The 14,196-nt window shown below is 44.5% G+C and overlaps 1 protein-coding gene across 1 annotated transcript in view; it reads left to right on the forward strand.

Moving 5' to 3' along the window:
* Positions 1 to 14,196, forward strand: part of LHFPL1 (LHFPL tetraspan subfamily member 1) — an 84,024-nt gene that overhangs the window by 35,152 nt on the left and 34,676 nt on the right. Inside the window, exon 3 of the mRNA XM_007060157.4 lies at positions 12,819 to 13,753. Coding sequence (XP_007060219.2) covers positions 13,372 to 13,753 — 382 coding nt within the window. The 5' untranslated portion in view covers positions 12,819 to 13,371. The remainder of the gene's footprint in view (positions 1 to 12,818; positions 13,754 to 14,196) is intronic.

Genomic DNA, 14,196 nt, shown 5'->3' on the forward strand with positions numbered 1-14,196 from the left:
AAACTCTGCCTTTTCCATCTGCCAGCCCCTCTTCTAGCCCCAGGGGCCCTGGGATTGTCAGAAGCAGGGCATGTCAAAAGCAGCAGTGTTAGTTGGTTAGTTTGAAAGCTGCAGGGAAAAGCTAGTGAATATACTTACACTGCAGGTCTTTAGTGGCCGACCCCGTCCCTCCTATACCCATGTTGGGGTTAAAATGCCATGTGTACTCTGAACTCGCTGCATCTCACAGTTATGGTTAGTGCTCCCGGCAAAAGGCCCTCGCTCTCTGCTGTGGTCACCGTCTTCTCTTTTCTTTATATATCTTACATGATTTCATGTTGATTTTTTTTGACTTAGCTTGAGACCTCTTGCAGCACCTGCCATTGAACTTACAGCAGCCCCGAGACTAAGGCTTTCTCATGGCCAGAGATTTAACAGCGCAAAACATCTACCCCCCTGGGGTTGTGGCAAGTGTGAGACCTTGGCTGTACGCTTCCAGAAGGCTGATTTTCTTTCCCATGTTAAATCCCCACCTAGACAGACTGACTGACTGACCCTGCGTTGTCCCCACTCCCTCCTGTCTCTCCAAAAACCACCAAGGCTGCTGCTTTCAATCAGTCTACAGCACTGCGTAAGATTCTGCAGTGTGTTAAAAGCAAATAGGGACTGATTTCAACCTCATTGCAGAGCTCTGCCAGTGCTCCCACAGATTTCGGGGTCTCCAGATGCTCTGAGATGCCATCGAAGCTCTTGTAATGAGCCCTTCTTCCTCAGCTGGTGGGACTGTACAAGCATCAAGAAATTGCTCTCCACCACCCACATGAGTGTGGCAAGCTAGCTGCTGGTTGCATTCTGGTGGTGGCAGTGGTGTGGGACGGGCTTCCCTCCTGGGTCACATGGGGCCCTGTGAAGAGTTCTTTGTAGTTCAACAAAAATGCCACTCACAAAGTTTCCCTTGAAACAGCATCCTGCACTCTGCAAAAGTCCGGCTCTTCCAGTATCTGACAGAATCCTAGGACCTTCTTTGGTCCTTTCAGGCTTTGGCTTCATTGGTAAAGCCCTCAGCAAAGGGGCCCTTCGTAATGGTTGTTTTTCTGATGTGGGTTCTTAAGTAGCTCCAACCTGCTGAAGTGTGTCCCTGACAACTTTTATAGAACATGCCCTGATAGCACTTAGAAGTTCAGTCCTAGGCAGGTCTAGCAGCGAGAGAAGATGATGAATTGGAATCTCTTTGTTTTATGGCTCATTGGGTGGGTAGAGGATGAGAAGAAGAGATGGGATTTGCAACAGGTCGAAAAGGAAATCAACCCTATTATGCTTTACAAGGTGGAAAGGTCTTTGTCCAACAAACAGCAGCCATTCTGGTGAAAACCTTTGTATGCTGACATTTCTTGGCTCTCAGAAACTGAGCTTCCCCCCATGTTTTTAACCTAGCTTTTCCATTTCCAGAGTTTAGTTAAGCGCTAATCAGTGAAGCATGATTCCTGTGGCTGGCTTGCCTAACGTTGCACTGCAAGTCAGGGAATGGAAAATGGAATGCAGGAAAAGTCAAAATAACCTTAGATGAAGGTCACATCCGCATAGTGTGACTCGATGATCCTTTGAACAGTGTCCTCCCTACAACTGTATCCCAAAGTGCTTTCCAGAGTTTGAATAATATGAAAAGGGTCCAGATTCTGCTCTCCATTACACACGTGTATTATATGGTATAAATTACAGAAAAAGGGAGGGAAGGGAATTTTGACTGTTCTATTAGGAAACAGATGAAATTTCTGCCTGGTTTAATATCTCTGTGCTTCAGGACAGCAGGCAGGTAAAAAGGGAAAATGCAAAAATGCAGCAAAGGTTCAGGGCAATGAGGGAATGAGGCTTTTTTCTCACACCATCTTGGAATCATCATTACGATTCTTCCGATCAGAAAACCCTGGCTGAGTTGCTATGATGTTTGCAAAGCTCGATTTAAAATGGACATTGCTGTGGTTGAGTCCGTTGCGTTCTGATTTGCAGAGTGGATGTTTTCATGCCCCACTGTACCCCATGCTTATCAAGTACTGCAGAGCTGTGAGGGGAGGTTAGCGAGAGCGTGCCGAGCATGCCGTACCATTACAGCGAGTGTCCTGCACCTGCTATTAGAGGCGTTTTCTGCACAGAGGCTGTCCAGGAAGAAACTCAGACCCCAGATTAGCAATGATGGCACAGAATTCTGTCACCATTAGGTCACTAGCTCAAATCTGACTGAGGTCAATGAAAGTGTTTACTGGCCCGTTTGAGCTGAGTTGCTGATATCAGCTCCCTTGGTAGAGGGCAAGGGCCATGTTTTGCCTCAGACTCGCCAGATAAACTCATACTGTGGATGGCTACCTCTAAGCACCCGCACTGCCAGTTTCCCTCCACACCTGGCACCCTCATTGGCAGTCTCAGCAGAGGAGGGCAAAAAAGAAAGAAAGCCACCCTGAAAGTGATCCTCCAAGCTCAGGGCTGAGGCACAGTGGCAGCAGGGCAGTGTGGGGAAAGTTCATCTTGCAGCTGCCTGTGCTGGGCTGGTTTTGGGGATAAATTGAGGCCTGCACTCTCCAGGGCTGTCAAGCTGTCCTTCCCTCCACCTTTCCTATAAAGAAAAGAGTGTGTTTGTGTGTGTGTGTGTGTGTGTGTGTGTGTGTGTGTGAGAGAGAGAGAGAGAGAGAGAGAGAGAGAGAGAGCGAACCCCAGATGTGGTGACAAGGGAGGGCAAATTTCTGGTGTAAAATCAAGCCGAGGTGAACACAATCATAGGACTGGAAGGGACCTTAAGATGTCATCTAGTTCAGTCCCCTGCAATCCTGGTAGGACTAAATATTATCTAGACTATCCCTGACAGGTGTTTGTCTAATCTGTTCTTAAAAATCTCCAATGATGGAGATTCCACAACCTCCCTAGACAATTTATTCCAGTGTTTAACCACCCTGACCATTAGGAAGTTTTTCCTAATGTCCAACCTAAACCTTCCTTGCTGCAATTTAAGCCCATTGCTTCTTGTCCTATCCTCAGAGGTTAAGAAAAACAATTTTTCTCCCTCCTCCTTGTAACAACTTTTTATGTATTTGAAAGCTCTTATCATGTCCCCCCTCAGTCTTCTCTTTTCCAGACTAAACAATCCCAGTGTTTTCAATCTTCCCTCATAGCTCATGTTTTCTAGACCTTTAATCATTTTTGTTGCTCTTCTCTGGATTTTCTCCCATTTGTCCTTAGCAGCGTGGAGTAGAGCAGAATTACTTCTGTTGTCTCTCTTACAATACTCCTGCTAATACATCCCAGAACGATGTTTGCTTTTTTTGCAACAGCATTATACTGTTGACTCATATTTAGCTTGTGGTCCACTATGACCCCCAGATCCCTTTCCGCAGTACTGCTTCCTAGACAGTCATTTCGCATTTTGTATGTGTGCAACTGATTGTTCCTTCCTAAATGGAGTACTTTGCATTTGTCCTTATTGAATTTCATCCCATTTACTTCAGACCATTTCTGCAGTTTGTCCAGATCATTTTGAATTTTAATCCTATCCTCCAAAGCACTTTCAACCCCTCCCAAATTGGTATCATCCACACACTTTATAAGTGTACTCTCTATGCCATTATCTAAATCATTGATTGAAGATGTTGAACAGAACCATACTCAGAACTGATCCCTCTGGGGCCCCACTCATTATGTCCTTCCAACATGACTGTGAACCACTGATAACTACTCTCTGGGAATGGTTTTCCAACCAGTTTTGCATCCACCTTACAGTAGCTCCATCTAGGTTGCATTTCCCTAGTTTGTTTATGAGAAGGTCGTGTGAGACAGTATCAAAAGCGTTACTAAAGTCAAGATATACCACGTCTACTGATTTCCCCCCTATTCACAAGGCTTATTGCCCTGTCCAGGAAAGCTATCAGGTTGGTTTGACACAATTTGTTCTTGACAAATCCACACTGACTTTTACTTTCACCTTATTATCTTCTAGATGTTTGCAGATTGATTGCTTAATTATTTGTTCCTTTATTTTTCTGGGTACAGAAGTTAAGCTGACTGGTCTGTAATTCCTTCGGTTGTCCTTATTTCCCTTTTTATAGATTGGCTCTATATTTGGCCTTTTCCAATTTTCTGGAATCTTTCCCATCTTTCATGACTTTTCAAAGATAACACTAATGGCTCAGATTTCTCCTCAGTCAGCTTCTTGAGTACTCTAGAATGCATTTCATCAGGCCCTGGTGACTTGAAGACATCTAACTTGTCTAAGTAAATTTTAACTTGTTCTTTCCCTATTTTAGCATCTTCTGATCCTACCTCATTTTCACTGGCATTCACTACGTTAGATGTCCAATCACCACCAACCTTCTAGGTGAAAACTGAAACAAAGAAGTCATTAAGCACCTCTGTCATTTCCACATTGTCTGTTATTGTCCCCCCCCCCCCCCCACACCAATTGAGTAACAGGCCTACTCTGTCCTTGGTCTTCCTCTTGCTTCTTATGTATTTGTAGAATGTTTTCTTGTCACCCTTTATGTCTCTAGCTAGTTTGATCTCATTTTGTGCCTTGGCCTTTCTAATTTTGTCCGTACGTACTTGTGTTATTTGTTTATATTCATCTTCTGTGATTTGAGCTAGTTTCTACTTTTTGAAGGACTCTTTTTTGATTTTTAGATCATTGAAGATCTCCTGGTTAAGCCAGGGTGGTCTCTTGCCATACTTCCTATCTTTCCTATGCAGTGGGATAGTTTACTCTTGTGCCTTTAATAATGTCTCTTTGAAAAACTGCCAACTGTCTTCAGTTGTTTTTCCCCTTAGACTCGCTTTCCATGGGATCTTACTTACCAACTCCCTGAGTTTGCTAAAGTCTGCCTTCTTGAAATCCATTGTCTTTATTTTGCTGTTCTCCCTCCTACCATTCCTTAGAATCATGAACTCTCATTTCATGATCACTTTCATCCAAGCTACCTTCCACTTTCAAATTCTCAACCAGTTCCTCCCTATTTGTCAAAATCAAATCTAGAACAGCCTCTCCCCTAGTAGTTGTCTCCACCTTCTGAAATAAAAAATGGTCTCCAATACATTCGAAGAACTTATTGGATAATCAGTGCCCTGCTTTGCTATTTTCCCAACACATGAATGAGTAGTTGAAGTTCCCGCATCCCCACCAAGTCCTGTGCTTTGGATGATTTTGTTAGTTGTTTAAAAAAAGCCTCATTCACCTCTTCTTCCTGGTTCGGTGGTCTGTAGTATACCCCCACCATGACATCATACTTGTTTTTTACCCCTTTTATCCTTACCCAGAGACTTTCAACAAGTCTGTCTCCTATTTCCATCCTAATTTTGGTCCAACTGTATACACTTTTAATATATAAGGAAACATCTCCTCCCTTTTTTCCCTGTGTGTCCTTCCTGAACAAGCTGTACCCTGCTATACCAATATTCCAGTCGTGTATATTATCCCACCAAGTCTCTGTGATGCCAACTATGTCATAGTTGTGTTTATTTACTAGCATTTTGAGTACTTCCTTCTTATTTCTCATACTTCTCACATTAGTATACAAACATCTAAGATACTAATTTGATTCCCCCCTGCCCCCAGTTCTGTCTTGTCTCTCCTTTATCCCTGCTATAACAGCCCATGCTCCCCCCAAATTCTGAACCTTCTCCCAGGTCTTCATGTTCTTGACTTACCTGTGGGCTTTGGTCACCTGCCCCCTTTGAACCTAGTTTAAAGCCTTCCTCACTAGGTTAGCCAGTCTGTATCCAAATATGCTCTTCCCCTTCCTCGAGAGGTGGACCCTATCTCTATTTAGCAGTCCTTCTTCCTGGAACAGTATCCCGTGGTCAAGGAAGCTGAAGCCCTCCTGGTGACACCATCCTCCCAGCCAGGCATTTACCTCCAGGATGCATCTGTCTCTGCCTGGGCCCCTACCCTTAACCGGAAGGATCGAAGAGAACACCACCTGTGCTCCCAGCTCCTTCACCCTTACTCCCAGAGCTCTGTAGTCACTTCTGATCTGTTGAGGGTCATACTTCGCAGTATCGTTAGTGCCCACATGGGTGAGCAGCATGGGATAGTAGTCAGAGGGCTGGATGATCTTTGACAATCCCTCTGTAAAGTCTTGGATATGGGCCCTGGAGAAAGCATACCTCCTGGGATGCTATATCAGGGTGACAGATGGGTGCCTCTGTCCCCCTCAGTGACCAACCACCACTACCCTACGTTTACTTCTGGGAGTGGTGGTTGCGATCCTCCCAGCCATGGGGGTACATGGCTTCTCCTCCTCCACCTTTGGGTGTGATTCCTCATCGCTCGTTGCCAGGGCAGCGTATCAGTTTTCCATCACCACGGTGGGTGGGTTGGAAGTAGGGGTGGAGCGCTGCCTACTGCCAGAAGTAACCAGCAGCCAGTGTCCTCCCTGGGACAGAGCCATATCCTCCTCCATTGTGGCCAGCTTACACCGAGGTTGAATCTGGTCCTTAATTTACAAGGTGAACTATGGCTGAGCACATACTGGCTGCTGTGTTGGTTTATAGTCCCTGGACAACTCTAACTCATCAGTGTAAAGTACCTCAAGTTGAGTACGAAAGCTGCTATGTACAATCAAAACCTATTCTGGATTTAAACAAATGGAGCCAATATTTTTAACATGGGCTTCAATTTTTGCCCTCATGACCCCTCCCCGTGTCCTAACTTTTATGTCCGGCATTAGTCCTTTCCCATAATAGTGACTGCTCATGGTGTTCTTGGATAGTACCTGATATTGCTGTCTGGAGGACTGTATCCTATTCTACCCAGCGTCATCAAGCAGCCCTGGTTGGAAGCATACAGCATGCTCAGAGTTAATTCTTACTAGGTAGTGAGGCTTGAGAACTCCTCCCCTCCTTCCCAAAGGTGAGTGGCTGCACACAGGCACTAGGAGAGGAGAGGAGCTTTCATTACAGTGCCAGTGTGACTGGCAGAATGTCGGAGAGCAGCAGAAGTTTCTCAGATCACAACCTGACAGGAGAGAGACTGATCTAGTGGTAAGGAGATTAATTTGCAGTCTGAGCTAAATGCATTTAAAATTGCCTTTAAGGAAGCTTTTTACAAGCTCAGGGCTTTAGCAGCATCTTAACCCCACTCTATTCATTTGTTCTGTTGTTACATTTTATTTTTTTATTTCATTTTATTTTATTAACAAGAGCAATGTCATAGGATGTTTGTTTTTTTCCTAATCCCACCTGTTTTGCTATTGTTTGTAGAATACTTACCTGGGATTAGAATCAGGATTTCACTTTTCCATTAACACACATCAAAGACTTAAAGGTAAAATGATAGCAGACTGAATATCTGAAAGAGAGAACTTCCTAATGCGATAACACTACAGGAGTTAAATAAATGTATCCACTGGAGCTTGGTTCAGATAATCGGCTTAATCATGCACAATGTTTATTGAAAATATGGAAGTTAAATTTCAGTGAAATGAAGTTTACACACATTTCACATTTATTGCTTTAAAGTTGCTTGTATTCCCTTAACAACCAGACATTCTGTATTGGCTTATGTGATTTTTCTTTTTTTTTTTTTTTTGTCTGTAAAGAAATGAAGGAAATGACAGCTGATGGCAACATAATATGTCAAATCAAAGAGCAGAGGTCAGAAAGACTAAGTACAGTTATAAAATAATATCTTCCAATAGTTTTCCTTACTCTAGAAGTTTGCAAAGGGGCTTCTATAAAACATGGTTTACTTGCAACTTTTTCTTTTTGCATTTAAAACTACTCCAAGGTTGGACAAAATGCCATGAAATGTTCAGAATGGAAAAGCCCTGCACTAGCACTATATGAGCGAATAGGTCTTTTTCATCTCTAGATCATGGTCTAGACTCTGTGCTTTATTTGATAGGTGCACAGCGGGGAAGGGTCGAAGCCACAGATCGAGCTGTCTATCTTATGATTTTATACGGCTGCCCATCACCATAGTATCTGAGCACCTTCCATGTAAAATCAATAGCAGTAATGCTGTCCCTACTGGACTTCAAGAAGTCCCTGGAATGGCTCCTTGACTAGGGCTCAAAACGTTGCTTGGGGTAGAAGTTGATGAGCTAACTGGGGAGGTAGTATGGCCTTGTGGGTGGAGCACTAGTCTGGGACTCAAGACAGCAGGGTTCTCGTTCTAGCTCTGCTGGTGGGTGACCGTTAGTAAGTCACTTCCCTGGATGTGCCTTAGTTTCCTCTTCTGTAAAATGGGGATAATAATATTGACCTCCTTTTGAAAAGTGCTGTGAGATCTACGAATGAAATATGTTGTCTATGAGCTAAGTGGTATTATCCAGTCCTACAATGACCCAGGCTATGGCATACTGTAGGTTCTGCTCTAAAGTAGGCAACCTAACTAGGACCACCTGTGGATTGCTGGCGGGTAGTAGTGCTCTGGTCATGCTCCCTCCCATGGTTTTCTACCCCTGACATGCCCCCTTCACTGGTGACTACAGGACATGTGGCGCAGCAGCCAGCTACACGGACTTTGCATCAGCTGAGAACTCCCCCATGTGGTGGGAATCACCAGCTGGGAGAAGCTGGTGGCTTTCCAGCCCCTTTAGGCCACCAGAGCAGCTCAAAGGAGATTGATAACAAGAAAGGCCCTGGCTCTATAATTCAATGATTTATGTTACATCACAGGTATGAGGCAGTTGCAATATGATGGCTTGTGTGTGTAAATTTCTGTCTGTCTCAAGTACTATATACAAACATGTTTCTGCTCTGCCTGGAGCGAATGCACACAGAGGATGAAGATCTTAATAGTGGAACAGTTATTAAAGATTATCTCTTAGCTCTTGTGGTAGGGGTCTGTGATTTTTTTTTTTTTTTTTTTGAACAGAAGGCCCTGAGTTCTGTGCCTGCTTGTGACCATGAAGTCCAAGTGGCTACAGGATGTGGAGTGGGTAATGATGGCAGAGACTTCTACGACCACGGAATCATTATGGAGGCTGGCCATAGGCCTGTCCACCACGTCGGTCATGTGGGGACCTTTCACTCTAGAGTTCTGCTGTTTCCTGCTTGAGTAGGGATTCAGTAAACTACAAAAGGTCCTTCCAGCAATAGGCCATGGCACCTGCCCCCCTGCCTCTGCCTCCATCACTTGGGAAACTGTCTTCTGCTGCTGCTGGGTGGACACTGCCTGGCTAGTCTTTCTGCATTGCTGCCTGCCTCCTTGCTCTGTGGGGCTGTGACTCGTGCCTCTCAGAGCATGGCACTGGAGCTGCTAGGAGGAGTTGGCTGGCGCCGCTCTCCTCCGTTGTGCTAAGGAAGGGTGTAGAAGGAAAGGCAGATTGGGGGAGCATGAAGAGTGAAAGGAAGAGATGTGGGATTTAGGTGAGTCATTTGTATGTTGTTTATTCATGTTCCTGTATGATGTTCTCTTGGCGGATGCCCCACAGTGCTGTCTATCTGAGGGAGGATGAAGGCAGAACAATATTGCTCTGGGGCTTGGGGAAGGACCAGATTTTTGAAAGTGCTCAGGTCCCAGTTAGGCAGCAAGAAGAAGGGAACAGATTTTCAAAGGGGTTCAGCATGTTGGGGGAATGCGGAGGGCTTCTGGAAATCCGGCCAATTCCCTTAGGCACTTTGGAAAATCTGGCCCTAACTTTTGGGCAGGTATGTTCAAAGGGGACATGTTCCATGGAGTAGATACAAAAAGCACTTCATCCACTATATCTCACTCAGAAATGCAGTCATCTTTGGAGTGGAGCCCAGCAGCTGTTTATCCGTATACAACAACATTACACCTCACAAGTTTTAGCACAGGAAGAGAAGAACAGTGCATGTTGAGATGGGTCTAAATTACAGAGTTTGCATCCAAACTGGAATTTTTCCAGTGTCCAGCTGTGTCTAGACTTGATGTGGTGGTTTGGTCTGGATTTGGATCTGAATGTCTCCCACCCCTGCTGGTGTTTGCATCTGGGGTTCCAGCTCAGGCCCATCTCTAGCAGTATCTAACGGGTACTAGAGGAGGGAGTTTAGGCAGGGATATAATGTAATATTCTGTACTTCAGTTTGGCCAGGTCACAGTGGCTAACACCCCAATTCCAGCAAAAACCATTATGGGGTCATTTTATCTCCTTTTAAAAATTGTTTTGTATGAATTTAGTGCCATGGAGACTGAAGTCCTCGGTCAACAGAGCAGGGACAGCATGAGTAGCAGCACAGAAAACCTCCCACTCAGTACTCTACCCTGAACTGCAAAGGTCACCTCTAAAGGGAAGAGGCTACTCTCTTTTCTGTGCCCATTCACTCCTTGGCCTCCCAACTCAGATTGCCAGCTAGTGTCCTGTGATGTAGACATCCGCACACTAGGAACGAAATGGAGACCACGAACTCATTTAACAGAGGAGACAGAACAGCCACCAGATGGTAACAAGTTCCAGTCACTTCTGAACTGGGTTGGATCTGGACCAGTGAAGTAGATTAAAATGGCAAAATCTTTTTTTCTACTGAACTTTTGCTATTGACTTCAGTGGGGCCAGTATTTTACCCAAAGAATGCATAGCCTAGGGTATTACTGTCTGTCTGAGCTATTCATTCTCCCCTGTCATGGAACTGTTAATAGCACAAGAGTGTGTGGTAGGGAGGTAAACTTGATTCCAAAATGAAGCCCAAACCAACAGATTTTAGTCTGAAGTTGCCTAGGGCTCATGCAGATATAGTACAAATGTAGTTTGCTTCTCAGTGGGGAAGAGGAAATTCTCCACTGCAGTGGGGGAGGAGAAGGGGGAGGGAAAGAGTGCCTATAGATGTAGCAACCAGAGCCCAAAAGAGCCACACAATCCCACTCAGTTTTGTATTCACCAGACGACTTGTTACTGCAGCTGCTCATCTGTTTAGCTTTCTTCTGTTTGTTAATTGCATTTCATTGAAGAAGCAAGAGAGAGATCATTCCAAAGTTATACTGGGTGCATTATAATGTGAAAGGACAAAAGATGGATTTTAATGACCTGTCGTATATCTGATATGTGTAGAGGAGATGGATCCCGGAGAAATGCCATGGGTCCTGGTTTGCTTTTTTAAAAATTCATTTATTCTAGGTCTCAATTTGAATATTTTTACTAAAATTAAAATAATAATAAAAAAGCACTATCCACTAAACTGGAACATTGACCTTCTCCCTTCCCTCCCTAGATGTAACTGACGAAACATTTTCAACCGGAACATGCTGGCAGGGAAGAGCAGGAGTAGAAATGACAGCTCCTGCTGCTCCTGCTATGCTATATTTTAATTAAAAAAAACCCTCAACCTCTAAAAGTTTCATAAATCAAATGCCTTTAACATCTGTTTGAAATTCTTTTATTAAAGCGCAGAGTTCCAGCATGGCTGTCATTTCACCAATGTCCTCAAAGGGCTCTCTTTCTCCTTAATTAAAAAAATACCCACCGCCACCCCAGTAATGGAGTTCAAGGGAAAGGAGTTTGAGAGGGAGAGAGGCATGTTAGTGCTGGTGTGGAACTGGGATTGTTATCCATTGTTGTGACAGGAAGAATGGTCCAGGGCTAGCTGGGGATTTGAGAGACTCGGCTTCAATTGCCTGCTCTGCCAAAGACTTCCTGGATGGCCTTGGACAAGTCACTTAGGGTATGTCTACACAGCCCGTGGAAGCGAGCCTCCCAGCAGGGGCCGAGAGACTTGGGTTTGCGTCCTTAAGCTCCAGGGTCCAAGCTCCAGCCCAAGCTGGGTGTATTCAAAGAGCTGTCTTTGCAGCTATTTTTAAAGTGCTAGCACAAGCCCCGCAAGCCCAAGTCTCTCAGCCCGGGCTGGGCTGCTCGCTGCTGCAGGCTGTATAGATGTGCCTGCAGGCTCTCTGACAGGTTTCAGAGTAACAGCCGTGTTAGTCTGTATTCGCAAAAAGAAAAGGAGTACTTGTGGCACCTTAGAGACTAACCAATTTATTTGAGCATAAGCTTTTTCTTTTTGCGAACACAGACTAACACGGCTGTTACTCTGAAACCTTTCTTTTTGTAGGCTCTCTGTGTCTCAGTTTCTTATCTGCAAAATGTGGATAATAGCACTGCCCTACCTCTCAGGCCTGCTGTGATGGTAAATATATTAAAGTTTGTGAGGTGCTCAGATATTATGGTAATGGCAACCACATAATACAGCTCAGTATAATTCTTCTTGGGATTGCTTTGAGGCCATCAAGTAAAGAAAGCAATTGTTGCCTAGAAGGCACAAACCTGCCTGTCTATATAAATACAGTGCAATCTCTTCTGTAAAAAGAAAAGGAGTACTTGTGACACCTTAGCGACTAACAAATTTATTTGAGCATAAGCTTTCGTGAGCTCACAAGTACTCCTTTTCTTTTTGCGAATACAGACTAACACGGATGCTACTCTGAAACCAATCTCTTCTGTGTGATTGGAGTGCTCGCTGCCCCAGTTCCCCTAGGAATGCTCAGTGGGGGAATACACATTGCTATATAAAGTCTCAGTTTGGTTAAAGGAACATGGTCAATATTCAGGTTTCAGAGTAGCAGCTGACTCATATGAGAAACATTCTTGTGTCTGAGACAGGCCATAGGCATTGAGGGAACAAACTGAAACAAAATGCAAATGATTATTCGTTGCTAATTTCTTTCATTTGCAATAACTTGCAATTTGCTTTTAATTTTTAATTTCATTTCATTTAACTTTTAATGTGTTTAACTTTTAACTATGGGAGTACAAGACTGGGCCCATGGTTTGCATATATAGGAGGATCTTTAAGTGACATTAATTCCTAAACAACCTTTCTGGAGTGAAGAATTTTTGAAACTTACAATGTAAAGTATGAAATCGCTTAGCCAGTAATCTGGTTGGGTGGCTTTTCTATTTCAGAGATTGCAGCTGAACATAGCAATGGCATCAGAAAGACCTGCTAGCACTGTCAGAGTCGGCTGTGAGGTCAACTGACAACGACACAGCAGAATCAGAACTTTCAGCACCCTGAGCAAATAATAAACAAATGTTTCCAACAAGAGACTGTCTCTGGGCCCAAATGTATCAGTCAGCAGGCCTGGCCGGGCCCAGCACTCAGGAAAAGGACTAAGAACACAATGGAGTGAAATAAGAGGGATACTGCTGGTTTGTTGGGTGCAGGAGGAAGTTGGCAGGGATCCATAGTTATTTGCAATATATAGAGGATAAGAATATTTGTAGGACTTTTTTTGAAGAAAAAAAAAAAGGATAATTTTGCCTGGAGGAAGCTGGTGGCTTCTGAAAGTAGAGAGGCAGACCCGAGCACGGTTCCTGTTTTCAGTCTGGGCTGAGTCCCTTCTATTGGCCCTCTTTTGTCCCTCTCTGAGGTTTGTGAAGACCCCTGACAAGGAGACACTTTGAATGCCCTGAGGCAGCTACCTTTAATTTCACTTCTAACCGGAGATCTAAGAAGATGGGCAGCAGTTTGACGCTGGTTGGGGCCCTCTGGGCTTTCCTATCCTTTCTCACAGCAGTTGCCAGCTCGGCCAGTTATTTTGTGCCCTGTTGGCTCTTTGGTTCCCAGCTGGGGAAGCCAGTTTCATTTGGCACCTTCCGACGGTGCACGTACCCAGCTCGGACGGAGGAGAGGCACCTGGTGATGGTGGAAGAATGTGGGAGGTATGCCAGTTTTGGGGCTATCCCCAGCTTATCCTGGCAGATCTGCACCGTGGTGACCGGAATTGGCTGTGCCTTGCTGCTCCTGGTGGCGTTAGCAGCCATCCTGGGTTGCTGCGTGGAAGAGCTCATCTCTCGGATGATGGGACGCTTCATGGGGGCAGCCCAGTTTGTAGGAGGTAATGGAAATCGTTTGCATTATGCTACATACGTGAATGGCTTCAGGTTGCTGATTAGCATTTGCTAATACTGTACAGTGATCTTCAGAGCACTGCTCAGGACACCAACGATCACTGAGCTGGAAACATCTGTACTAAACATCTGAAGTAAATCTTGGTAGCATGAATATGATTTTTTATTCCAATACTTGACCTTTCTGTTTTTATGTATAGTCTTTAATTTCCTGTTGGCTCTACATAAATGCCACGTCTGTTACGAGAGACACTCTCACTACATTAAATGTTCTTCTGGTTTGTTACCAGGCCCAGAGCTGTAACATTCCCCAAAAGCCAGGAATCTCCGTGGGAAAACGTTCTGCCTACTTCAGCTGCTGGTTCTTTCTGTTTAGTACACGTCCCCTGATGACAGTAACTTCAGCACTTTATTTCCACTCTCGTCTTTA

The sequence above is a fragment of the Chelonia mydas genome, chromosome 9 (genome assembly GCF_015237465.2).
Source record: "Chelonia mydas isolate rCheMyd1 chromosome 9, rCheMyd1.pri.v2, whole genome shotgun sequence".
In the NCBI taxonomy this organism is placed as follows: domain Eukaryota; kingdom Metazoa; phylum Chordata; order Testudines; family Cheloniidae; genus Chelonia; species Chelonia mydas.